Genomic DNA, 24,951 nt, shown 5'->3' on the forward strand with positions numbered 1-24,951 from the left:
ACTAATGAAATAGGGTTTTGTTGGAGACCTGAGTAACCAGATAAAAACCATTTATTTATAACTGCAAGTCAGATGTCTGCCCAGTTTTCATTCCCATGGAAATTTGAAGTGGCTAGATAGCAGTGTATCTTTTCAAAGTCTTTCACTTTGTGTGAAAGGGACTATCTTCTTTTCCCTTGCCTTCGGTCTAAATTAGATGTTTACCCTGGGTTGGAATACTCTGCCCAGCATTATCGGCCATCGCAACACCAAGAGACAGCTAGTGAAAAAGCGTGATTCTCCCTCAGGACTTCAGGAGCTCAGGGAGATTTTCCAGACCACTGTCAACACTCTTTAAATGGATTTATGTTTTCAGTTTATACCTCTTCATGGAGAAATTAGTATATTAAGCACTGTGCACAATTAAGAGTAATTGCAATCTTCAAACAAATCAGTCAGTCTCCTCTCAGTTCTTGTCTTTGCAGATTGAAAGATACGGATGGCAAACATTTGGAGGAGTTAGTACCGATGAGACTGTGAGCTCCAGGAATGCATGGTCATCCAGTATTACCAAAATAAAAAATAACTTGCAGAGCCAGAGTTTAAAAATCTAATTCCTAGTTTATTCATCAAACATTTAGATCAGGCTGTATCTTAACCTACCCATTGATAAATGCCTTTTGAGAATAGAGCATAAAATTTTAAAAAACCTCATCCAAGAAATATTTTTCTCTTAAAAGACAAATCCGGGACACAGTGAACTGGATTTTCAGTGAGCAAATGTTGGTTTACTACATCAGTGTTTTCCGGGATGCTTTTTGGCCAAATGGGAAATTGGCACCACCGACCACAATCAGAAGCGAAGAACAGAGTCAGGAAACAAAACAGAGAGCACAACAGAAGCTGCTTGAGAACATTCCAGGTGAGGCCTGGGTTCCGATCCTGCAAGGACAGAGATAAAAAGGGAATGTTAACCCTGTAAGGCATCTTTCATTTATATTGTTCAGGAAACATTAGTTACAGTGAAAAAAATGATCATACTTTTTTTTCTTTTAAATCATGTCTGGTTCTTTGCTAAAAAATTATACTGAGAGTCTTAATACAAACAGTACTGGTGATAATACTTTATTTTAACCAGAAAAATGTTCTAGAACAGATAATATATTTTGTGCTTTGAAAATCCTGCTCAAGTACAGTGTTTTGAGCCTTAATTTTTAGTTGGGTAGCAATGTATTAAAATTGTAGTTTGGGGGCCGGCCCGGTGGCGCAAGCGGTTGGGTGCGCGCGCTCCGCTGCGGCGGCCCGGGGTTCGCTGGTTCGGATCCCGGGCGCACACCGACGCACTGCTTGGTGGGCCATGCTGTGGCGGCGTCCCATATAAAGTGGAGGAAGATAGGCACCGATGTTAGCCTAGGGCCGTCTTCCTCAGCAAAAAAAAGCAGGAGGATTGGCGGATGTTAGCTCAGGGCTGATCTCCTCACAAAAAAAAAAAATTGTAGTTTGTATAAATGCCTTCTGTTGAAAAATTCTAAATAAACTTATTTTCTCTTTAAACATTTGAAAGAACTGGTCATTCATGTTCCTCATGCCTCACTGCCTGTATTTATTGTGTATGTATCATGGAATAGCTCCTTCCCTGAATATCTATGCCTTGTGCAGTTGATCAATAACAGCATAGAATATAAACTTCATTTTTCAGATACACTTCAGAGCCTTGTTGGACAGCAAAATGCCCGTCATGGTATAATAAAAATATTCAATGCACTGCAAGAGACACGAGCCAATAAGCATCTGATATATGTGAGTAATGTAAAGCCTACCAGAGGATTAATTATTTCTTCAGTTGTACATTTCTGTTCACGTATGGGGGTAGATTTTAATTGTTTATATTCTTAATCATTCTTATTACTTGTAACTGAGCTCATTTTCTTAGCTTCATTTTTGTTTGTTCAATTTGGGTAAAAAAAAAAAAAAGAAAAAGTACCCCCGGTGGATGCAGCATTCTCATTCTGTCATACTAGTTCTCTCTCTTGACTTGATTGGTTTTCTTATCTCAGCAAAGCAAACTGTTTCCCAGTCGTCTGTCTGATTATATTTAGCAATATCAAATATCTTTGATGGTTTGATAATGGTTAACAGACTATGAAATAAATATTAATTTCATTTGTTTGAGAGTAACTTGTTCACTGAGCATAATCTCAGACCTAAAGTTAGACTTTTCTCTTAGACATAGATATTTATTTTGAGTAAACCCTTAGAGACAAAACACGTTTTCCCACTTTTTTCTTCTTTTTTGGTTCAGGTACTGATGGAACTGCTGCTAATTGAATTGTGTCCTGAGCTGAGAACTCATTTAGATCAACTTAAAGCTGGCCAAGTTTGAGACTGCACAAATAAACCACCAGAGAAATGTCTGTGTAATAATAGACATGAAACATCTTCCTCTTTTCCACAGAGGGCTAGACTGAGAACCATATTGATTTTTATTTTAGTTCCCTCCCTCTGGTTTTATGTGAAGTAGGCAGAATTGGGGGAGGAGACGATGCTGTAGTAGACAACAGAAAAAAACACTTCTGTTAATTATTGGTTTTTATTTTAATAATAAAATAAATACTTTAAAGTTCAACATACTGATTGAAATACAAATGTTAATATGTGATAAGAACCTAGGAAATATTTTAAATATTTATGAAAACAGTTTTGTTTTAAAATGAAGAACTATGAATATTGTACAGTTAATTTCCTCACTGAGGACTCTGAACATTCCTCTGTTATTTCATGTGTGCTGAAGAACAGTGTGTGCAATGCTTTGTGTAAAGTTATTGTGAAAATTTTATTGTCTTTATTTTTACCAAAGATTTCCCATAGTTTGAAGCATTTGAAGCAATAAAATATAAAAATGAATCATAGAGCTCTATGATGTTTAACGTGCTTATAGCAAAAGAAAAGAGGGGTCGGCCCGGTGGCGCAGCAGTTAAGTTCGCAGGGTTCACCCGTTCAGATCCTGGATGTGGACCTCCTCACCGCTCACCAAGCCATGCTGAGGCGGCGTCCCACATAGAGGAACTAGAAGGACCTACACCTAGGATATACAACTATGTATTAGGGGCTTTGGGGAGAAAAAAAAAAAAAGAGGAATATTGGCAACAGATATTAGCTCAGGGCCAATCTAAAAAAAAAATAGCTAAGAACAAAAAGAGAGATTGAAACACTTCAGGCGGTTCAAATGTTTATTGAGTGCTTTTTTTGTAGAAAATATTGTGCATGTAAGTACTTCTGTGCAAGGAAGTATAGAGTTTGCTGCCTTTCTCCAGAGCCAGAATGAACATAAGAAAAATATGATTTTTAGAGTAATGAGAAGAGCCAAATTGGTGCTTGAAATGATGCATTAGGGAGATAGGATGTGAGCTGAGCTTTGAAGGATGGGCGGGAATGACATAGGGAAACGAGGAGGACAGTTCCTTCAGGGCGTTTAGGGACCTGATTATGTCATCAGGTCTTGTGGACTAGTAGGGGCATTGGGTGAGACCCAGGGTACTGATGATGATTTTTTTTTTGTCCTGAGCAAGATTCGCCCTGAGCTAACATCTGTTGCCAGTCTTCCTCCTTTTTTACTTGAGGAAGATTAGCCCTGAGCTAACATCTGTGCCAATCTTCCTCCATTTTATATGGGATGCCTCCACAGCCTGGCCAGTGAGTGGAGTATGTCCACGCCCAGGATCCGAACCCACGAATCTGGGCCGCCGAAGTGGAGCAAGTGGACCCTTAGCCACTCGGCCACAGGGCCAACCCCAACATGTTATTTATTATTTATAGTGGGGCCATGGATACATCACTTAATCAAACATCCTAGGTTTCACCATTTATTATACAGTGATAATAAAACATTTCCCCCTCTCTAACCCCCAGGAATATTGAAAGCAAAACAGTTACTAGGCAGAAATTCAGTTTGAAGTTCATGAAAGAAAAATACTATGTATATTAAAGTGGTATTGATTATATCGATAGGTCATACCGGCCAAGTTCTTGATATGAAACAAGTTCTGAAAGATAAATGATTAAGAATTAGTAAACCAAATTTTATCTTTGGGATTCTTTTAGTTATAGCTCCTTGATCCTTTTTTTCAAACCAAGGTGATATTTGACACTTTAGAAGAAACCTAAGGTTGGCTGTTTATATGGATAAGAATTATCTATTATAGGGAGTAGAAAAGATATTCGGAGAAGAGAAGCAGTGTGAAGTCACCGAGCCCCAGGAACTCCTCATAACACAGTTACTGGAAATGTCCATCTAATGCATAATTAAACTATAGCTGTTAAGTTTTATACTGCAAATGAGGAAAATAACTATTTTGACTCCTCAATCTTTCTTTAAGATAAATTCTCACTTTTTCATAAGATAGCTATAAGGAAGCTTACAGAAGTTTTGATTTTTTTTTTTTCTTTTTTTTTTTGAAAAAAAGTTAATGATCTGGAAGCTTCCACTCATTTGAGTTAAAGACTGGCTGACTCTCAGGTCCAGGTGTACACTGCAGTCTGCTGCAGTGGTGGTTTGCAGGGGCTCTCCTGTGCCGGAAGCACCAGCTTTGTGGTAACTACAGTCAACTGCAATTTTAAATTCTGTGTTGGATTCATTGAAGACATTTAAGCAGAGCGTATTACCACATACGACACGTGTCAAATTCCTGCGTTTAGGATTTCTCAGACCTGCGTTTTAATGGCAGTTTAAAAAGTGGTCTTTACTTTGGGCTGGAGAAAGATAGCAGATCTATTAAATGTCCTATTGAAGTCAACATGCGTTGCTTTATTACATTCCTATGTTAAGATTCTTAAAGGCTTAAGGAACTGGATTAAGTGTGGAGAAGAGGATACTGGTTGGGAATTGGGATCTTCAGATGGTTGAAGGAATGTTATATGGATGGTATTAACAAGAGCGAAGCAAGTGGGCTTACATTGTAGAAAGAGATTTGTTAGGTATTATGAAATCTTGTAATGGGCTTGAGATATTGAAACATGTCTTTCTGGGGGAGGAACAGAGAGTCTTCAGTAGAAATTTAAAGGAAAAGGATTGGTTTTCAGGGATGGTTTAAGTTTATACTTTTGAAGAGATTTAGGGAAAAGTATATGACCATTTGAGGGTATCTTACATTCCCAAGTGTGCTGAAATTTCTTCCCTTTAAATAAACACAAAATGAACTTAAGTAGTATAGACAAACCAGAACGTTAAATAAGAGCAAGTAGTTTTCTGCCGTACAATACTTCTTTAGTGCCTGGCACCTACATATTAATTGCATTTTCCCACTACTAAGATGAGCTCTTGTTTAAATCCACTTTTGGAAAGGATGGTTGTGATTTATAAAATAAAGCCACATCAATTTAGTATAGTTACAAAGAAGGTATTGTTAAGGTATCTTTAAGACATATTATTTTCCATGTATTTGTTTCACAGATGTAAATCTCTATACATCTTCTTCATATGGATCCTACTATTTTTACTGTCAACTTTTGCCTTCATAGATGGCATTGATATAAGGAAAGGCTCTTGCTAATCTAATTTTTTAACAATATTTAGTTATAGTTCTTGTATTGATAGATGATTTTCTTGAGATTTTTTTCACATTTTATCTTGCTTTGAAATCTAGGGTTTTTAAAATGTAGAAAATGAGTTTAAGCACAAAGAAACATCTTACTTTAATTGATTATCTTATCAGGAATATAGCGTTGTTTTACTCATTAAATTAAGATCTTTAAGGGAAGATATGGAGGGGCAAGATTCTAAGCAATTTCTTAAACTCACTTTTTTTGAGGTTTATAATAAATTAGCCCATTATTTATAAGAATCTCTTTCTAGAATACAGGATGTCCCAAAAGACTTAGTGCAGTCTTAGCTTTAATAACTTCAGAAGTATAAATGCTACACAAACTTAAAAAACAACATTATTTGAAAGTTTCTTGAAATTTTTTCTTTCTTAGTTTTGTGAATTTAAAATTTAAAAATTTTAAATGACAAATTAAAAATTTACTTTCAAATTTCACAAAACTAAAGATCAAAGAAATTTTAAAAATTAAACCTTTAAATGGTGTTTTTTATGTTTGTGGCATTTATACTTCTGAAGTTATTAAAACTAAGACTGCACTAAGTCTTTTGGGACACTCTGTATTTAAGCAAAGGGAAAACATTTGCTTTATGGAGTGGGTGGCAATCTTTGATGCGGTCTAGGCCAGTCTGTAGGCTAAGAGCTGGACCTTTGAGGACTCTTCTGGCAATCTGATCCCATAGCTAGGTTTCAAGTTGTGAAATTACAGAATACAAATTCAAGAACAAAGGTATCACATCTTCAGTGAAATACCCAGGATAACTCACTTGGGGTGCAGAAAATAACCAAACATAGCTCCTATAAAAATACCCACCTTCTAAGGTGTTAGGATGGGTGGTCTTTGTTGAAATGCATTATGGTCTAAATTCTTTGATGAATGAGTAAAGAGTGAAGTTCATCTGCCAATGCAGGATTCAGACGACAAGCCTAAAATTCAAAGGTAAAGAGTCAGTTATTTAGATATATTTTGAATTGTTGGGTCTTCTTCCTTTTTTTAAATTTTTGGTTTGTTTTTAGGAATAGTAAAGTACAATGAATTTCAAGGAAATTTCTTAGTTAAGATAAACTTCTATTCTGATTTCTTAATAAGGGAAGTTCAAATTAGCCTGTGCAAAAAAGGTCATACTAAAAATAACCATGCTATTATCATTTGAAAGGGAGAAAATTTTATCAGTGCCAAGAATAAAGAGAATTTATGCACTGATGATAGCATTCTATGTTATGAATTATTAAAATAAGTAACATGGATGGGCCGGCCCCGTGGCTTAGTGGTTAAGTGCACGCGCTCAGCTGCTGGCGGCCCGGGTTCGGATCCCGGGCGCGCACCGACGCACCATTTCTCCGGCCATGCTGAGGCCGCGTCCCACATACAGCAACTAGAAGGATGTGCAGCTATGACATACAACTATCTACTGGGTCTTTAGGGGGAAAAAAATAAATAAATAAAATCTTTAAAAAATAAATAAATAAAAATAAAATAAGTAACATGGAAAGCATTAACATTTGTCCTCAAACTTATTATCTCATTATATGAATAGCATCTATAATAATCTTATTGTAAAATATATAGTTTTATTATGACTAAAATAAATAGTGATAAGTAATAATGCCTAATTTCATAGAATGTCAAGAATTTGGAAGAGACATCAGTGGTTATCTCCTCCAAACCTCACTCCATGCAGAAATGGTCCCTCAATACCCATGACAATTTGTCACTAGATATTTGCATGGTTCCTTCTTTTTTATTTTTATTTTCTTGTGAGGAAGATCAGCCCTGAGCTAACATCCATGCCAACCCTCCTCTTTTTTTGCTGAGGAAGACTGGCCCTGAGCTAACATCCGTGCGCATCTTCCTCCACTTCATGTGGGACGCCGCCACAGCATGGCCTGACAAGCGGTGCGTCGGTGCGCGCCCGGGATGTGAACCCGCCAGCAGCGGAGCACGAGCACTTCACTGCTACGGCACAGGGCCAGCCCCCGTGGTTCCTTCTAATGGCAAGAAGTCACCACCTTATAGGAAAAACTTTTGTTTTTATTTCCTTCCTGAATAGTTGTATTAGAAGATTCTTCTTTATATTAACCTAAAATTTCCCTCCATGTACTTTAGAATCTTTGAAGGGTCCTAGGAGAACATATAATGCTGGCTTCATGGAAACCCCGAGAGGCAAAGTAGTTGGCAGTCCCCCAGCCTGACGGTGGCAGAGCTGAGACCAGGCGTGGCTCTCCTGACTGGAGCCCACTGTCTCTTCACCATAACCCACTGCCATCGGCTAGAATTCGGCTCCCTGCCCCAGTTCCTTTTCTGTATCTAGCCTTTCAGTCTGGTGAAGACCACTATCAGGACCCCCTCGTGTCCTTTTTTTCTCTGAATAAAATACTCAGTTTCTGTTATCATACTTCATATGACAACATTCCAGACCCTTCGCCGGCTTACTGCCTCTGAATTTTCTCCATTTTAAAAGTATCTCCCATAAAATACAATGGCCAAAAATACAGTGGGGCTGTTATCTCCCACCATATGGAAAATAGTTCTAAGATCGTAATCTGTTTGTTTTGCTGTTTTACTTAGGATGAACATATGCCACATTTCAGGATATTTTTGACCCAGAGTTTTCTCTGCTTATATTTCTTTAGAAAGGATACTAAGGATAGCATAGAATCTGAAATTGACTTGGTTTGGAAATTGATATAATACAGAAAACATTTACATTTTAAAAAGTTACAGGCAACCATTATTCATACCAATAGAATGGTGTAGTGATGAGTATCTCAAAGGTCAGGTGTGTTTGTGTACAATGTTCTATATTAATGTCTTAATGTGGGCTTAATGCTCTGGAAATGCATTAATTTAGGGTTCCCAAACTTGCCTGCACATTGGAATCCCCTGAAGAGCTTCAACAAATACGTTTGTGTCCCACCTCCAAAGTGTGATTGAATTGTTCTCAAAGAAGGCCTGGCCTCTGGAATTTTTGAAAGATGCCCAGGTGATTTTAATACACAGACAAGTTTGGGAACCACTGCTGTAATATCGGATTCAGGCAAGAGACCTGGAAAATTGTTCCTTGCCTTGTTCCCCTGCTCCTGCTGAACAATTTGTGCGCTCCACGAATTGCTTTGTAAATGTTATGATGATGTAATTCTAATTTGGACTTCGTGGATGTCATGGAGACATGTCATGTCTTCGTGCATAAGCCATGCACAGTTTTTTGTTTTTTCTTTTTTAAAAATTCATTTGCAGTTACTATTCATAATGATTTCCCCTTTCCTACCTCCTCCCCACTTTTTAACAGTTGCTTGATTTTAGATGTGAAATCCGTTTGGGATCTAAATAAATTGATCACATGGATTAAAACAGGAAAAGTCTTATTTTAACTGATTACCTCAAACTCATGAATATTCCTCCTAAGTCTGGTAGATGTCATGCATAGGAAACTTTTTAAAAAACTACATTTGATTAGGGTACTAGAATGAGGATACAGGTTTCACACTTTTTCTGGGTGAGAGAAATGAACATTCTGGCTTTTTTAAGGTCTTGGTGCTGGGCTAAGGCTGCAGATAATAGCAGAGACAGAATAATTTGCATCAAAATAGGACTTTTATCATCTGAGCTTAATTATGCTAATAAGAATCTGACAGAATTGTCTGCAAACAATCTGCATGTCTGACAGTCTCTGTAGACAGAGGTTATCTGCACAGTAATTAAGTAGGAAAAAACACTAATCCGTAAAGATGTTCCTCTCAACTTAAAGCCCCGACCTTTCTGTTTGAGTCCATCTATATTTGTTCTCAGGCTTACTCACTTTGGAATAATAGTGTTTAGCTGTTGCTTCATCCTTCGTGATACCCAAGCCAAGCTGAAGACACCGTGCGTGGTAGAAAGACGCCATGGCCATGCCTCTGCTGATGAATTCCGGGAGACAGTCCGTGACCTGGGCTATCACGGGGATGTCATGAACCTCGTCATAGTCAGCAATCCTGGTAGGATGTTAAATTGTGAAATTAAAAAGGACATCAGTTATGGTTTACATTTTTACAAACAATGTGTCCGGAAATTGCGCTTGTGCCCAAAGTGATTTCCCTACAGTGATTTGCCTATTTCTGCCTGTTTGAGGACTACGATGTTTGTTGTGCGTTGGTGGGTAAATATAACATAGTTAGTACCGGGGGGGAGGAACCACTGGCCTGTCTACTCTACAGTCTCCCTGTGAGTAAACTCTGCAGGCTTGAGGACCACTAGAAAACAAAAGAGAGGCTTGTTTCTTTTTTCTTGTAATATTAATATTTTAAACTTAATGTCACTTTGCAGATTTAAACAATGGGGGAAAAAAGCATTTTCTGTTTCTTTGGATCATTTATTTAAACATTGACCTTAAATTTGCACTTTAGTCACATAGGACCAGAAAACACGTTAAGAAACTGGCACATCTATCTTGGTTTAAAAATGTGCAATAAAAAGAAGTCATCCTTGATAACCCAGATGCAAATATGGAGAATTGTGTGAAAATGAGATCTGGTCCACTCCGTGTCAACTGTAGTATTATGGGGAATAGGAATGTGGACAATAATGGAAAGTTGCAAAGATTTTAACAACTATTTAAAGTTTTAGTTTTAACCAGGTGGGCACTTGGAGATTTGGGACATTGGAGGTCACACCTTTAAGTGGCCTGCCGCCTGGAAGCCGCCACGTTGGGGAGGAGAGGGTAGAAGCAACACCTTCATCCTCCATTGTAGCGGGCTCGGGGAGGGGGGAGCCCGTGGGCATTGTTGGGAGGGAAATACATCCGCATGGTCTTATGGCTGCTCTAGAGGACATCCAGATCTGTATGTTTTTCCTGGTGTGTTGCTTTTGTACATTACGGGTAAATACATGGGCTCAGAGAACATAAATTTCCAATAGAGTTGGTGTCTTTTCACCGTTATTCTCGTTTTACAGTCTTTATTAAGCTATATTGCAATTGTGCAGTGATAGAACCTGGGGCTGAGGAATGTAGGAAAAAATTAAAACTGAAACATTTCTGATGTGCCAAGCTATGTTAACTACTTTATATACACTATTTTTATAGTCCTGCGGTAGAAGTATTTTCTTCTTATAAATCAATTAATGCCCCCAAAGTTAAGAAACTTGCTTAAAATCACTCAGCTGGTATACAGAGCTAATAGCACTGAAATCCTGAAGACTAATGGCATAGAATTATACTATCCAATATGGTAGCCACTAGCTACATGTGGCTATTTAAATTAATTAAAATCCAATGAAATTTAAAATTCAGTCCTCAGTTGCTCCAGCTACATTTCAAGTGCTCATTAGCCATCATTTACAGTATTGCAGAAAGTTCTACAAACCCATCTGGCAGAGAGCATTAGTAAGAGTTCTTGTAAATACTTCCATTCAGCTCATTCACCTTTTGGAAAATGCAACACACTTTGTAAAAAATTTCATCTTATAGTAATATTCCACGAGATTCCCTTGAGCGTAGACATTTCCACGTTCCGCTGCCTCCCGTAAGCAATGCAGGGCAGCTTCAGTGTCCTGGCGGATGCCTTGTCCGTAAAAGTACATGAGCCCAAGTGCACCCTGGGACTCCAGATTTCCATTGCCACATGCTTCTGAATGCCAATAAAATGCCTACAAAAAGCACAGTTTCATCTTTTTATTCACAGGGTGAAATTATAAGGCAATACTGGAAAGACAAAATCTCTAATTATAAGATAGTACTATTAATTCATCTCTAGGACATAGTTCTAGCCCCTTGAAGGTATTTCAGGCTAGCATCAAGTTCACATACCTAACAGAGTGCTAAGGTGAGTCGCCGCTCTACCCACAGTGCAGGTGAGGTCACAGCCTAGAGAGTTCAGCTGTTTTCAGGATTTTCGGCTTTTCCAGAGGAAGGGTCAAGGTGGGAAAGAGGAACTAAGCAAGGACACACTTGTGATGAGGCACAGCGGGGAGAGGAGAGCTGCTGATGCTCCGCGACAGTCAGAGCTCCACGTGCATCTGGGTCGGCAGCTGTCGAGACCAAAGGCAGCTGAGGATAAGAGCTGCGTGGAGTCTCGAGCGCGTTGCCTTAATACTCAGCTACCGTGAATCTGAATTAGTTCAAACAGTTATTTCCAAGTGGCTGCTTGGTTATCGGAGGAGCGTCTTAGTGGTTACGTGCCTCTTACAAGTCTGCCCTTAATGCCTCTTACAAGTAGGCCTTGGCCCCACATTTCCTTGTCCCTATAAGATTTCTTGGAAAATGTTTCCATCATGGATAATTAGATTCTACTGTAAAAATCTTAAATGGATTTAATTTCTAATTCTACTGTAAAAATCTTAAATGGATTTAATTTTTAATTCTTAGTATGTTTACTAGTATCATTTGTTACTTCCTCAAATCAAATGTAATATTCACATTCAAAAGGATTTGGGCTTTAATTTCAATACTCGCCCTCTTTTTGCTGTTATGGTGTAATAATATTTTGTATGTGTAGCTTTTTATGGCATACAAAATGCTCTCACATCCGTGGTCGTCTTTGGTAGAGGTGGGGAAAGGAGCATTCATAGATGAGTAAAGGGTAAAACGAGCTTTGAGATCCTAAAATGTAAATTTTCTTTATATTTTAAAGAAATATGAGATATTCAAAACTACACACTTATTCCTTACCAACCCACCTTTCAAGACAGAAATAGTAAAATGAATATTAATCTAAATATAACGCTGAGATTAAAGAAATGTTACCTTTTCTAATTGCTTAGGCTCTTGTGTTGAGTAATACAATCCTAGGGTACTTTGAGCCTTCACACTAGCTTTCGGATTTCCATTGTCTGCAGCAAAAAGCCACAGTCTAAAGGAAAGACAAGACAAGTTATTCTTAGTTTCCACATTTGATTAAAACAGAGTCTTGTTCTCAGGTAAGATTACCTTTCCGCTTCCTCATCTGATCGCCGGACGCCTTTTCCTTCGTAGTAAGCTCTTCCAAGGTTGTAAGCAGCTGCAAATTGTAAGTGTCTTGCTTTGGGACATGGAGAATCAACAATTTTCTTCATATATTCCACTCCTTTTTCCTTCCACAAAGGAAAAGAACAAACAAAAGACCCTAGTTTTTAGTTTGACCTAAACTAAATTCTTTCTCCCAATAATGTAAAGCGTTCAGCCTGACATGATGTGGAACGCCATGAATCTATGCCTAAGCGGGATGGTTGTCCCGGAGTCCGCAGGGCTGGAAATAAGGAAGGAAGTTCATCTCCTGCGTAGGCATTCCCAGGAGCTCTGCGATGTAGGGCATCTCCCTCATTTTATAGCCTCCAGAGTTGCGTTGTCTCAATGTGGTTTCCTTTTTTCTCTCCTCCCTCCCACCTTATAGCCCTGATTCTGAGTCAGCACAGTTCTTAGAACGTATCAAAGTGCAAGAGCTGGTGACTTCTTTGCCGTTTAGAATTCTTACGGTACGCGTGTGAGCCCCAACCAACACTGTCCTCTCTCTTCAAGCACTTTCACCCAGTGTGCTCGGTGATTTACATCCCATATACTAATCTTCAGGTGACATCAGCACCTTCACGAGTGCGGAAGGAAAAAGCCGTCAACCAGCAACACAGTTCCTCACGAAGGCAGATTGAAGATGTGGTTAGATAATCAAAATCAGAGATAATTCATCACCTGCAGACCTGAACTATAAGAAATGCCCGTTCAAGGAGGTTCTTCAGGTTGAAAGGAAAAGGAACATGGAGCCAGATGGCAACTCGGGTTGATAGGAAGGAATGAAGAGCCCCAGAAGTGGTGAATGTGTAACAAATGTAAAAGGATATACATACACGCATGTGCATACATGTGTCTATATATTTTTTCCTCTTAATTAATCTTAAATTATATGTAAATTTAATATATATGCCATGACAAATAACACTAAAGCTTGGAGGTGGGTGGGTAAATGAAAGGATACTTCTGCAAGGTTCCTATATTTTACCTAGGTAATTCAATATTAACGCTGTGTAAAGCATGATAAGCTAAAAATGCATATTGTAATCTCCAGAGCAACTATGAAAATAAAAACAAAAATATATAGCTAGAAAGTTAATAAAATGATAATCAACTTGTCCCACCACCATTTCCCAGAGATTTGAAATAGCAATTTTACGATATACTAATACTATATATCCCTGTGGGTCTGTTTCTGGGTTCTCCATTTGTCTTCTGATGTATTTGTTCCTGAACAAATACCACATTGCTTTAAGTACTACAGATTTATATTTGTTTTGTTTTGTTTTTTTAATAATTTTATTTATTTATTTATTTTCCCCCCAAAGCCCCAGTAGATAGTTGTATGTCATAGCTGCACATCCTTCTAGTTGCTGTATGTGGGACTCGGCCTCAGCATGGCCGGAGAAGCTGTGCATCGGTGCGCGCCCGGGATCGGAACCCGGGCCACCAGCAGCCGAGTGCGTGCACTTAACCGCTAAGCCACGGGGCCAGCCCCAGATTTATATTTGGATTGTCGGTAGTGTAAGCCCCCCACCCTTTGTTCTTTCTTTAAATAGCCTGACTATTGCAAATTTGCTCTTTCATATGAATTTTAGAATCAGCTTGGCAAATGCCATAAAAAACCTTGTAGGAAATTTGATTCTGATTGCATTTAATGTATAAAGTTGAATCTGGGGAGTGATTAGAGGTAAGATGTAAAAACAGTCTCTTGAAAACAGAGGCACTGACAAATGAGGGGCGGTACTGTTGCCTAATGAGTCCATAGATGATGAATTCCATAAATCAAATCTCCGGCAGTCTGGCACTAAAGTCATTCAAATGAGTACTGCCTTTTATTAAAGAAAATGTTAAAAACTTTTTCAGAATTCTGACTGAGATGGGGAAAGAAAAGCTAAAACAGGTGAACTTGTCCTCATCACAGTTTTATCTCGGCCCCAAATAAGTTGCTTTATCCATTTTTTTCCCAGTGCTATTCCCAAATTCCATTTGCCGCTTCCCCAAATGTTGGGGCCTATGTGTGATCTCTGTAGGATAATAATGACCTAGGAATGCTTCCTGAAGAAAACAGACATTTTAAGTCTACCACTTAAAGCATATATGGTTCCACCAGACTCTGGACCAAATTAGCATCAAGAACCACTTAGCAAATTAATGAAAGTGACTACAATTAAAAGAATTTGATCTTTGCCCCTTTACCTTGGGTAGTTGTGTGATCAAGCTGACAATGTAATTCTAGGGAAGAAGAGACCTACAGATGTTGTCTTCTTTTTGCTTCTCTGGCCTCCATGTGTAATTACATTCAATCCATTCTATTTTGGAATTGCCATATGCCAACCTATTGAATCTACCAATTTTGCTGGTCTCTCTACTCCTTCATGTTCTTACTTCCCACATTTCATTCTACTCATCTATCAGCAGAATTTGAGACACATGATCACTCCCTCCTTGAAACAATTTCATCATTTGACTTTCAGATCACCATACACTCCTGGTTTTCCTCCATCCTCCCTGGCTGCTCCTTCTCATTCTCGTTTGCTGGCTGTTCCCTCGCTTCTGACCATTAGATAGTGGAGGGCTCCCAGTCTCGGCCCTTGGCCTTCTCCTCTGTGAACGCTCATTCGGCAATCATCCAGTCTGGTTCTGTGACTGCCGTTGCTCCACAGATAGCTCCCCACTTATTTCTCCAGTTCTGATTTAATCACTGGGCTCCAGACTCTCTACTTGACGTCTCTACTTAGGTGTCTTAACAGATACTTCAAACATAAGATTCAAACATAAATGTTCAGGTTTTCCTCCCATTCCCTAACCTGCTCCTCCCTCATTCATCTCATTTTTATTAAATGGCAACATCATCCACTCAGGCCAAAAAGTAGGAGTCATCCTTGATTCCTCCCCTTACCCCTGTCCCTCTCCCAATCCATCAGAAGGTCCTGTGTCCTCTTAAATGCATATCCTAAATCCGTCTACTCTATGTCCACTAGTATAACTTGTAGTTAAAGCTGCTATTTTATCTGAACTTCTGCAGTGGCTTCCTAACTGGACTTCCTGCTTCTGCTCTTGCCTCCATTCAATCCATTTTCCACACCACAGACAAAATGGTTTTCTCAAATGTAAATCGTATTAATTTCACTCCCTTTTAGTGTCCACACTGCATTGAGAATAGAATCCAAACTCTTGGCCATAGTTGGCCCTTGTCTCACTGGTGTGACTACACTCCAGCCTACTATACTTCTTGCTGTTCCTGAGGCATTAGCACTAGCTATTTCCTCTGCCTGGAATGTGATTCCCCTAGACCTATACATGGTTGCTCCTTCTTGTGGCTCAGTTCTTAATTCAAGTGTCAGATAAAATCATGGAATAACACAGGGAGGAAAACTATAATCCCAGAGCCAAAGTCTTCATATTAATTTTAGGGGATGACCAATGACCAGGAAGTTGATAGAACTAGGAAAGCAACGAGTTGATATGAACTTCAAAGTAGGTACTTTGTGCATGCAGTGAAGAAGAGAGAATAGTTGGGACGTGAATTGGGGAATGAAAATAATGCCAGCTCTTCCTTTGAACACCATGGTCCATTGCAATGTTGGAAGGAGAGCCCTCCACTAAAGAGGGCTGCTGTGGGACAACCAAGTTTCCGATAAGGCAAGGAAGTGAAGGAAGTAATCCAAGAAAAGGCTGAGGATGTGGGGGACTGTATTTGCCAGCTGGAAGGTTTAGGAGGAGGGCAGCAGTGGGAGAGGGAGAGGAAACACAAAGCAATATGGAGTCAAGAATATGTGAGAAGACAGATGACCAGAGAGGCAGGCATTTTGTATGGTGGCCAAACATGGTAGAGCTCTGAGGCTTGGTGGGACCGAGTAAAATCAAGGTTCCAAATGGAATTCTGGTGTCAAGTTCAGATATAGTCACAGTGGGCTGGCTTCATGATGTCTGGTGAAGCCCCGACTGATGGCAGCAATCAGGCAGAGACAGCAAACGTGGGGCTCGGGTGAGGGTTTAGAATGGCAGTTACTGGTTTGGAAATTAAAGAAATTACCAAATAAGTGTTACTTTATATGGCCTCTTAGTGGCCAACTAGCTGGCTGTCCAAGGGAACAGTCCAAATTATGCCGTGTTCTTTTGATCTTCAACATGGAAGTCTTTGGAAGTTTTTAAAGATAGATAGGACATGATTTGTATTTTGGAAAGATGGCTTTGATGGCAGTATGAATGATGACTTTGGGACCAGAGCAGAAGTTGGAGGATCTGCTTTTGGTATAACCCAGGTAAGGGGTACTGAGCCTAAACTGAAACAGAGGGAGTGGGAATAAAAGGCTAGGGACAGATTTGAAAGATTCAGGAGACCAGTGTGAGCAGTGGAAAATATTATTTTCTACTGAGTTATAATTGACATACAATGCTATATTAGTTTTAGGTGTACAGTGGAAAATATTTTGTTTCTGCTTGAGAAAGGACTATCTGTAGTTTGGGTTCTTAACTTTAAATGGCTACTCCTAAATTTTCAGGAAACATATTTACTAGTACTGTTTTTTAAAAAAGGTTTTTATTATGAATAAGCATTGAGTTTTATGAAGTGTCTTTTCAATACATACTGAAACCACCATATGGTTTCCTTCATTCAAGCTATTAAAGTGGTATATTATATTTATAGATTTCCTTACATTGAATTATTAAATTTCTGGGCTATATCTTACTATTATATTTTATTCTTTTAATGTATTACTGATTCTGTTTATAACAAAGGCAAATATTTTAACAGCTGCCGCCATAATTTTTCTTAGAGAGATTTGATCTTTCTCTAGGAAAGTTCTTTGAAAAAGCCCCTTGAAGTGATATCTTGATAACAGTATTGTCAGCAAGGGGCCACAAGGTCAATCAGTAAACATTGCTGAGCGTCTACTGTGGGTCTGGCTTCAGTGACCCGGGGTTTGCGGATTCGGATCCCAGGCACAGACCTACGCACCACTTATTGAGCCATGCTGTGGCAGGCGTCCCACTTATAAAGTAGAGGAAGATGGACACGAATGCTAGCCCAGGGCCAATCTTCCTCAGCAAAAAGAGGAGGATTGGCAACAGAAGTTAGCTCAGGGCCAATCTTCCTCACAAAAAAAAAGACTCCTGAAAATCTAGCGGGCCAAGAAAATCAACTGAATAAAATAATTATGATACTTTCAGTTTTATCTGAATTTGCAGGCAAAACAAACATGGAGAGTCTGAATCACTGAATCACAATTTTTTTTTTTGCCAGATATTTAAATTTCAGAGTGAATCAGTGAAATAATAAGCACAGTAATCTTACAGCCTTTAACTATTCATCTTACTTGTGATTAATCTTGTTTAAAATATTTTCTAGAATGGATTTTAATACTGTCTCCTAAAAACTGCTTTATTATTTGAAGATCATAAAAGATTCATAAAATTAGTATATTAGTTTACATTTATGACTTTATTTAGTATATATCATAGGATATAATGGTCAGAGAGATCAGGTGGCAACTGCCTCAAAGACTGGTTAAATGGATGTATAATTGGTATTGAGATTACTGTTCTAGTCCAGGTTTCTATATATAAGACTTTCAAGTGCCTAGCTGCCAATCTATGTACAGCACAGTTAATGGGTAATAGTTTCATGATTATTTCAATCAATATTCTAAAATGTGCAAAGATAGCTGGGGAAGTTGTATCTAGGCTACTGGAGGAGGTTTTGCTCCTGCTGTTCCTTCTGTCTAAATGCCATTCCTTCTCTTATATGCTGTTCTTATAAGATTCAGCTCGTGTCAGCTGCTGCATGAAAACTCCTCTGGCCCCACCTTTGTGCCTAGCACATGTGTCTGTTTCAATCCAGGACACTTAACTGCACTTACAGTTCCTTACACTTCCTTAGACTCTAAGTTCCTTTTCATACTCGTCTTTGCTTCTCTAGCATCTAGGACTGTTGACTCATAAATGTTTGTGGAATGAAAGAGTGAGTGAATAAGACAGAGAATCCAACTAAACCAGGGCTGGAAAGATCACAGAGTAAGCACATACCTCATGGGTTGTATAGGAAGTGCTCACAGTGGAAAAAATAGAAATGGGTTTTCCAGCTGCTTTTGTGTCCTTCGAGGCAATTCCAGGGATGGCTACAATGGTACTAGTGCACAAAGAAACTCCGCTGCCTTAAATATTAGGGTTTGTGTGTATTTTAAGCAATAGATTTGTAGGTGAACTAGACGTGGAATCAAAGAGACAGGGAGATGCTTATTAAACATCTAGGGAGAAATGGGCAGTTGGCTCCATGGGTCTTAGAATGAGGTTCTGGTATGAAGACAACAATCTGGGAGTCTTTTAAAAGTATAGGTAATGTTAGTCATGGGACTGGATGAGCTTACTTAGGGAGAGAGAGGGCCAAAGAGGGCAGAAGGTGCTGAGACCTAGGTTCTGACACACTTCAACACTTAGATAGAAGAGAAGCATCCAACAAAGGGGACTGAGGAGTGGCTGTGAAGAGGCAAACAGAGAAAACTGTATTGCAAAGCACAGAAGATGGTAGAAAGAGGTGTGTGAAGTAGGAGAGAGAATCAGATGAAATAAAGACACCTTAGGGCCGGCCCCGTGGCTTGGCGGTTGGGTGCGCGCGCTCAGCTGCTGGCGGCCCGGGTATGGATCCCGGGCGCGCACCGATGCGCTGCTTCTCCGGCCATGCTGGGGCCGCCTCCCATGTACAGCGGCTGGAAGGATGTGCAGCTGTGTCATGCAACTATCTACTGGGGCTTTGGGGGAAAAAATAAAATTAAAAAAAAAAAAAAGACACCTTAGACACTAAGACAGGAGGGTGTTTCACGGAGCATGTGGTCAACTGTGTTAAATTTGGAGTAAGGGCAATGTAGTCATGGATCCTACATGTTACTAAACTTTTAACAGATGAAACTATAAATAGGTTAAAATAAAATATCTTGTATTTAATGCAAATATTAATTTTTTAAATCATCCATTCATTTCATCATAGGATGCTACGATCATAAAAGAGTAAAAATTAAGAATTTCCAGAATTAAAAGTATAGTCCCCATTGTTAGCTTTGTACAAGATAAAGGAGGGAAGAAAACACTTATTGGATGCTTACTACATGTGCCCTGTGTTAGGCATTTTATATGTTGTCATTCAATCTCATTAACAACTATGTGAGTTAGGTTAATGGGTTTTATTTTGTAAGCTGACTCCAGCAGATTGAGTTGGTAATGTATCCTTAAAGCTCTGCATTGATAAGAATTCTGAGGCTGTGATTGGACTCAGCTAGAAAGGGGCCCATGATCAATTATTAAGGTCAGCCATGGCCTAGGGAGGGGGGGAAATGGTAGATGTTATCTCTAACTTAGGTTTATTTATCCTCATTTTACAAACAAGGAAACTAAAGCTCAGAAATAGTAAGTAATTTTCCCAAGATCATACTCCTAACAAGTGGTGAAGTCAAGATTTGAAAGCCTATGTGCTTCTTACATTTTGGAATTTTTAATAGACTATAATGGATAGGACAGCTTTGCTGGTGAACACAGAGAAATGAACTTCTCAAGATCTTTGAAAATTTAAAAAATAAATTCCTAATTTTTATTTGATAATGTATGAATTTTCTTTGTAAGAGGAGGCCAAAAAAAAAGAATTAAAAAATAAAAATCATAAAGAATAGAGAAAATTGTAGTATCGACCTCTAAATCTCATAGTTTATTCTTTCTTTTATCTTCAAACATGCCAAAATAAATGAGGCCTAGAAATATTAATGATATACAATAGATTATTATGCAGGTATTAAAATGATAATGAATATTATATTTATTGACAAGGAAGGACATTCAAAATACATTGTTAGGTAAATAAAAAGATATTACAAAACAGTATGTATAGTATGGTCCTATATTGAAAAAAGTGTACATGTGTGTATATATATACACACACACATATGTGTAATTTTTTTTTGCATGGGGCAACACGTAGAAGAATATACTTTAAAATAATAACAATGTTTATATTGGATAGTAGAATTTGGAGTGACCCTATTTTTGCTTATTTTCTAACTTTTCTCCATGTTCATGTAGCTTTGAAATAACTTTTAAAAATAAAGGAAAACATTTTAAAACAGAAACGTTATTGACAGCTAATGGTAGCAAGGAGAGGGGCAAAAAGCAATTTTGTTTTTCACATAGTGTGAAAATGACTACTGCTATCCTTTAAAATGCTAAAAGGTTAGATATTATTGATATATATTATTAAAATATAAGTAATTTTAATTGTATCAAATAATCCATTAACAATGAAATCTTAAGCATTGTGAACAAGACAGTAACTTACAGCGTCTGCAGTCGTCCCCAGCCCATCATAATACATTACTCCTAGCTGGTAAGTTGCTTGATGATCCTTTTCCTTGATTTCTTCAAACTGTTCTAATGCTTCTTCATACCATCCCTATAGGCCCCCAGGAAATATTGAATTATTTTTATTACTTTAAAGTAATCCCAAATATTTAATTCCCATGTAAAGCTGAGCTGGTAGCACCAAATAAAACAACAAAAGAGAGCAACAAATTTATGGAATTTGCAAATAAGTTATTGACAACAATCAACACACTATTACTCTGACTCTTGGCTATTGTGAATCCACTTTTGAAATGATAGCCTAGCTCTCTGCCCCATCAGCCTGCCATATCACCCGCCACTCCAGGAATTCGAGAAACTTCAGAGCTGGGGCCAAGGTCTCAGAGAAAATATGAATATCAGGATATCCATTATTATTATGGCTCATGTCTTCCAGTTTTGCAGTTTTCCAGCTAGGGAGAAGACATGGAAAAACATGTCTAAAATTATCTTTCTCCCTTACTTCCTAAAAAGACCTACATATTATGTGTCATTGATTTAAGGCTCAGCAGTTAGACAATCTGATAACAAATATGCTAAGGTGTAAGGGACTAGTATAGGGCTTATATCTTAATCCACCATGGAAAATGCCTTACACTAAAGAATGAATCAATCATAATGGTGGAAAGAGTCTTACTTGGAAGGTCATTACGAGGAAAAGCAGGCCAGAGAAAAACAACTTTTGGAAAACACTGAAATAATTGAATTTCTCTTTTCATAAACTATAATTAATCTATAAATTGATAAAATTAATAAAAACTGCACCAAAATACTAAAAATATTTATTTTAAAGAACACGTAACAATGAGTAAATGAGTTAAGACTCATTCTCGTTTCTGGCTAATGTTCAGCTTAGATGTGAGAGGGCTGGAAAAGTTAGAATATTCTACACAGAGGAAGACAAAGGAAGTCTTTTTAGTTTTCATGATTTTAAATATCATATACATGCTGGAAAATCTCAAATATATACCTTCAACCCAGACTTCTCCTTTGAGCTCTAGACTCTTACATGTACGTTTCTACTTTGAACCTGTCTGCTTAGATGACTAATGGGCATCTCAAACAGAATGTGTCCAAAAACTGAACTCTTGATCGTCCCCTCAAAACTCTCTCCTCCCCACTCCTCTATTTTTCAGTCCATGATGCCATTATTTGTGTCCCCAAAATAAATCTAGGACCCAGGTCCACTGCTACCACTCTGGTCAAGACCACCATCCTCTCTTGCCTGAACTAGTGTAATTTCCCCCTAAACTGGTCTTGGTTCCGTGCTTGCCTTCAAATCCGTTCATCACAGACTCAAAACGCTTCAATGGCTTCTCACTACGTTTTAAACAAAGCTCGCCCAGAGCCATCCTCTGCTTTGCTTATCACCACATCGGCCTCGCTTATTTCCTAGAGCTCGCCCAGCTCTTTCTCCTCTTGAAATGCTCATTTGTTCTCCTCTCTACCTGGAACGCACTTCCACTGGGCTGTTTGCATTGTTAGTTTTCTTTTCTTCAAGTGTTAATTTCAATGACTGGTCTTCCCACCCTATCTCTAAGTTATTCTCTATCATAGTACACAGTTAATTGCTTTCATAGTACTTTTCCTTATTTGTAATTATGTATTAATTTATTTTCCCCTACTAGACTGTAAGCTTTATGAAATGGGGACCATTTTAGTTCCCTCCACACTATGTAGTCAATGCCTAGCATAATAACAGCAAACATTTACAAAGCACTAATTAGATGCCAGGCCCTGTTGGTAACTACTTTTACAATGAATACATCCTCACAATAGCTCTATGAGACACACGTTATTATCCCCCTTTTACAGATGAGGAAACTAAGGCACCAAGAGGTTAAGTATTTGTGCCCAAGGATACACAGTTATCAAGCAGTAGACCCATATCTAAACCTGTGCCCAATGCTGAGAGATCAAGTCCCTTAACCATTACACTATGCTATCCTGATAGTGTAGTGATGGGTGCCTGATGAGTACTCAGCAAATATTTGTTGCCAGAATGAACGAAAGAGCCATTAAAAGATTAGAGAGTAAGTGGGATATAGGTGAATAGCTGCCCAAATAGTCAATGGATGGTGAGGGTTGGCAGCTGGTCCCTTTTCACATCTTCCCTTGGGGTTCATTGAAGACTTGAAGCTACATTACTGAAGTTGGAGGGGTTTGCACAGTTCCTCCTAGACCCACCTCGCAGGGTACCTCAGCATAATGTGGATAAAGTGGAAAATTCCCTCCTTACTCTACAGAGGAACATATAAAACTACTTTTAAGTACTAGATAAGAATCAGTCTTCAATTGTTATTAATATGAAAATGTTTTATAAATGATATTAAATATTTTGGGAAAAATATAAAAATTAGATTTTTAATTTATAGTGTGAAAATGGATTTTATACTAAAATGACTCCTATAAATGACATTCATTAGAATGACTTACGGAGAAAGGTCAGATATCTCCTTAAGCTGCTACCAGTGTATCATACGGAAGCTGCACCCATAATCTATGGAAAGTGACAGAATTTCCCTGGTATCACAATGTAAGGAACTCTACAGGAAACTTTGCTGATTCTAACAGCAGTAGTATAGGAAATGAAAACAAACAAACAAAAAATGATACCTCTTCAAAATATAGTTGACCTCTTAGGAAATATGCCATAGCGTCCCCTCTTCTTATTCTTTCCTTCAAGAGCTGCAATGCTTTATCCACCAAATTAGCATGGCTGTAATGATCTGATTAAAGAAAGGTAAAAAATTCCGTCTTGAACCATATAATATGGATTTTCTCTCTTGAAGTAATAAACTATATAGAAGTCATCTGACACTGTTAATACTAGTTTCCTTTCTAGTTCTCATTCCTAAAACTGGCCTCCTTAGCTCAAGGAAAAAGCATTACCTAAAAAAAAAAAAAGCATTATCACAGTACCTACCACCATGCCTTGGATTTCTTGATTGGCATTCAAACTAATGCTGTTCACTACCAGACAGGAGTTCTAGCAATACAGTCTATGTGCAAAGCTCTCCTGTGAGTGAGTGAAATTCTTAATTTGAGCCTTACTTAGAACTACTCTAACCAAATGAGTTAACCATACCCAATTTAATTTTTTTAATTCTATAGAAAAAAATGATAGCTTTAAATGCCAATTTCAAGTAAAGCATGGCGTTGTTCTCTTTAATAGAAGTGACATCTGGCTTCTCTTTTCCATAAGGGTATCCTGAAGTCCTGAGAGTCAAGTCAGATCAGGATGTAATTATGAAATTTATCCCTAATGATTTGCTACCAGGTAAGTTAAACAGGAATTTCACAGATTCTTACAGAAAAGTTAGACAGGACTGTAAATTTAACCACTTCCTTGACAGCAATAAGACAAAAGAATAAGTCTCTTTTGCTCTGGCGTACATAGTTAACTTTTAGTGAAAATATTAGAATTTGTACCAGTCTTTTCCTTTCTCCACTGGAAGAATTTTTGGTTCTTAGCAACGTACTGGGATAGGGAGGTATAAAAGGGATTCTTGGGCAACGTTTCACTGGTCAACTTCATCCTGTTTCCACAATGTGTATTCTGTAAACAAGAACGAAAAATAAGATGGTAGAAATATCTTCCTCCAGAAGAAGAATGCAAAAAGAGACTCCATTCCCACATGGCAGTCATTCTAAAAAGCAACCTCCCCACATCGCTTAAGGATAGGACACCAAGCTGTCAGCTCAGAGATGTGAATATTCTTTCTTAGGGAACCAGGACCCTCCATAGCTATGAGAAGCACAGCTGTCCTCCATGTCTGTTTCTACAGCATTGGGGTTAATGATGAGAGCTGTTGGCAAGTCCTCTCTGGCGATGAGTTCACACACTGCAATGGGTCATGTTACCACCACAGCTGGTACCACTAGTAGGAACTGGTGACATTGCCCACAGATAGAGTTCTGCATGGGTACCTTCCTGTTGCCTTGTAACTGAGGCTCATCAGACTAATCCATTTCAAATTAAAGCAGGTGTCTATTTTACCTGGAAATACACTTTATTTTAGCTGTGT

General features: G+C 38.4%; 2 protein-coding genes across 4 annotated transcripts in view; one reads left to right on the plus strand and one right to left on the minus strand.

The window, feature by feature from the left end:
* The window catches only part of SNX25 (sorting nexin 25), a 129,000-nt gene extending 126,110 nt beyond the window's left edge, over positions 1-2,890 (plus strand). For all 3 annotated transcript variants that reach the window (XM_058524988.1, XM_058524989.1, XM_058524990.1), the window contains exons 17-19: positions 720-901; positions 1,679-1,779; positions 2,282-2,890. In XM_058524988.1, coding sequence (XP_058380971.1) covers positions 720-901; positions 1,679-1,779; positions 2,282-2,362 — 364 coding nt within the window. In that variant the 3' untranslated portion in view covers positions 2,363-2,890. The remainder of the gene's footprint in view (positions 1-719; positions 902-1,678; positions 1,780-2,281) is intronic.
* On the minus strand, positions 859-24,505 carry LRP2BP (LRP2 binding protein). The gene is made up of 9 exons (XM_058524991.1): positions 24,356-24,505; positions 23,540-23,652; positions 20,862-20,975; positions 12,482-12,624; positions 12,299-12,404; positions 10,979-11,202; positions 9,377-9,551; positions 6,391-6,503; positions 859-921 (listed from the first exon to the last, which is right to left on the minus strand). Exons 1-8 carry the CDS (start codon positions 24,459-24,461, stop codon positions 6,438-6,440), a joined length of 1,047 nt encoding a protein of 348 aa, XP_058380974.1. The 5' UTR covers positions 24,462-24,505; the 3' UTR covers positions 859-921; positions 6,391-6,437.
* Between the last annotated feature and the right edge of the window lie 446 nt (positions 24,506-24,951).

Source organism: Diceros bicornis, chromosome 29 (genome assembly GCF_020826845.1).
Source record: "Diceros bicornis minor isolate mBicDic1 chromosome 29, mDicBic1.mat.cur, whole genome shotgun sequence".
NCBI classification, from domain to species: Eukaryota; Metazoa; Chordata; class Mammalia; order Perissodactyla; family Rhinocerotidae; genus Diceros; species Diceros bicornis.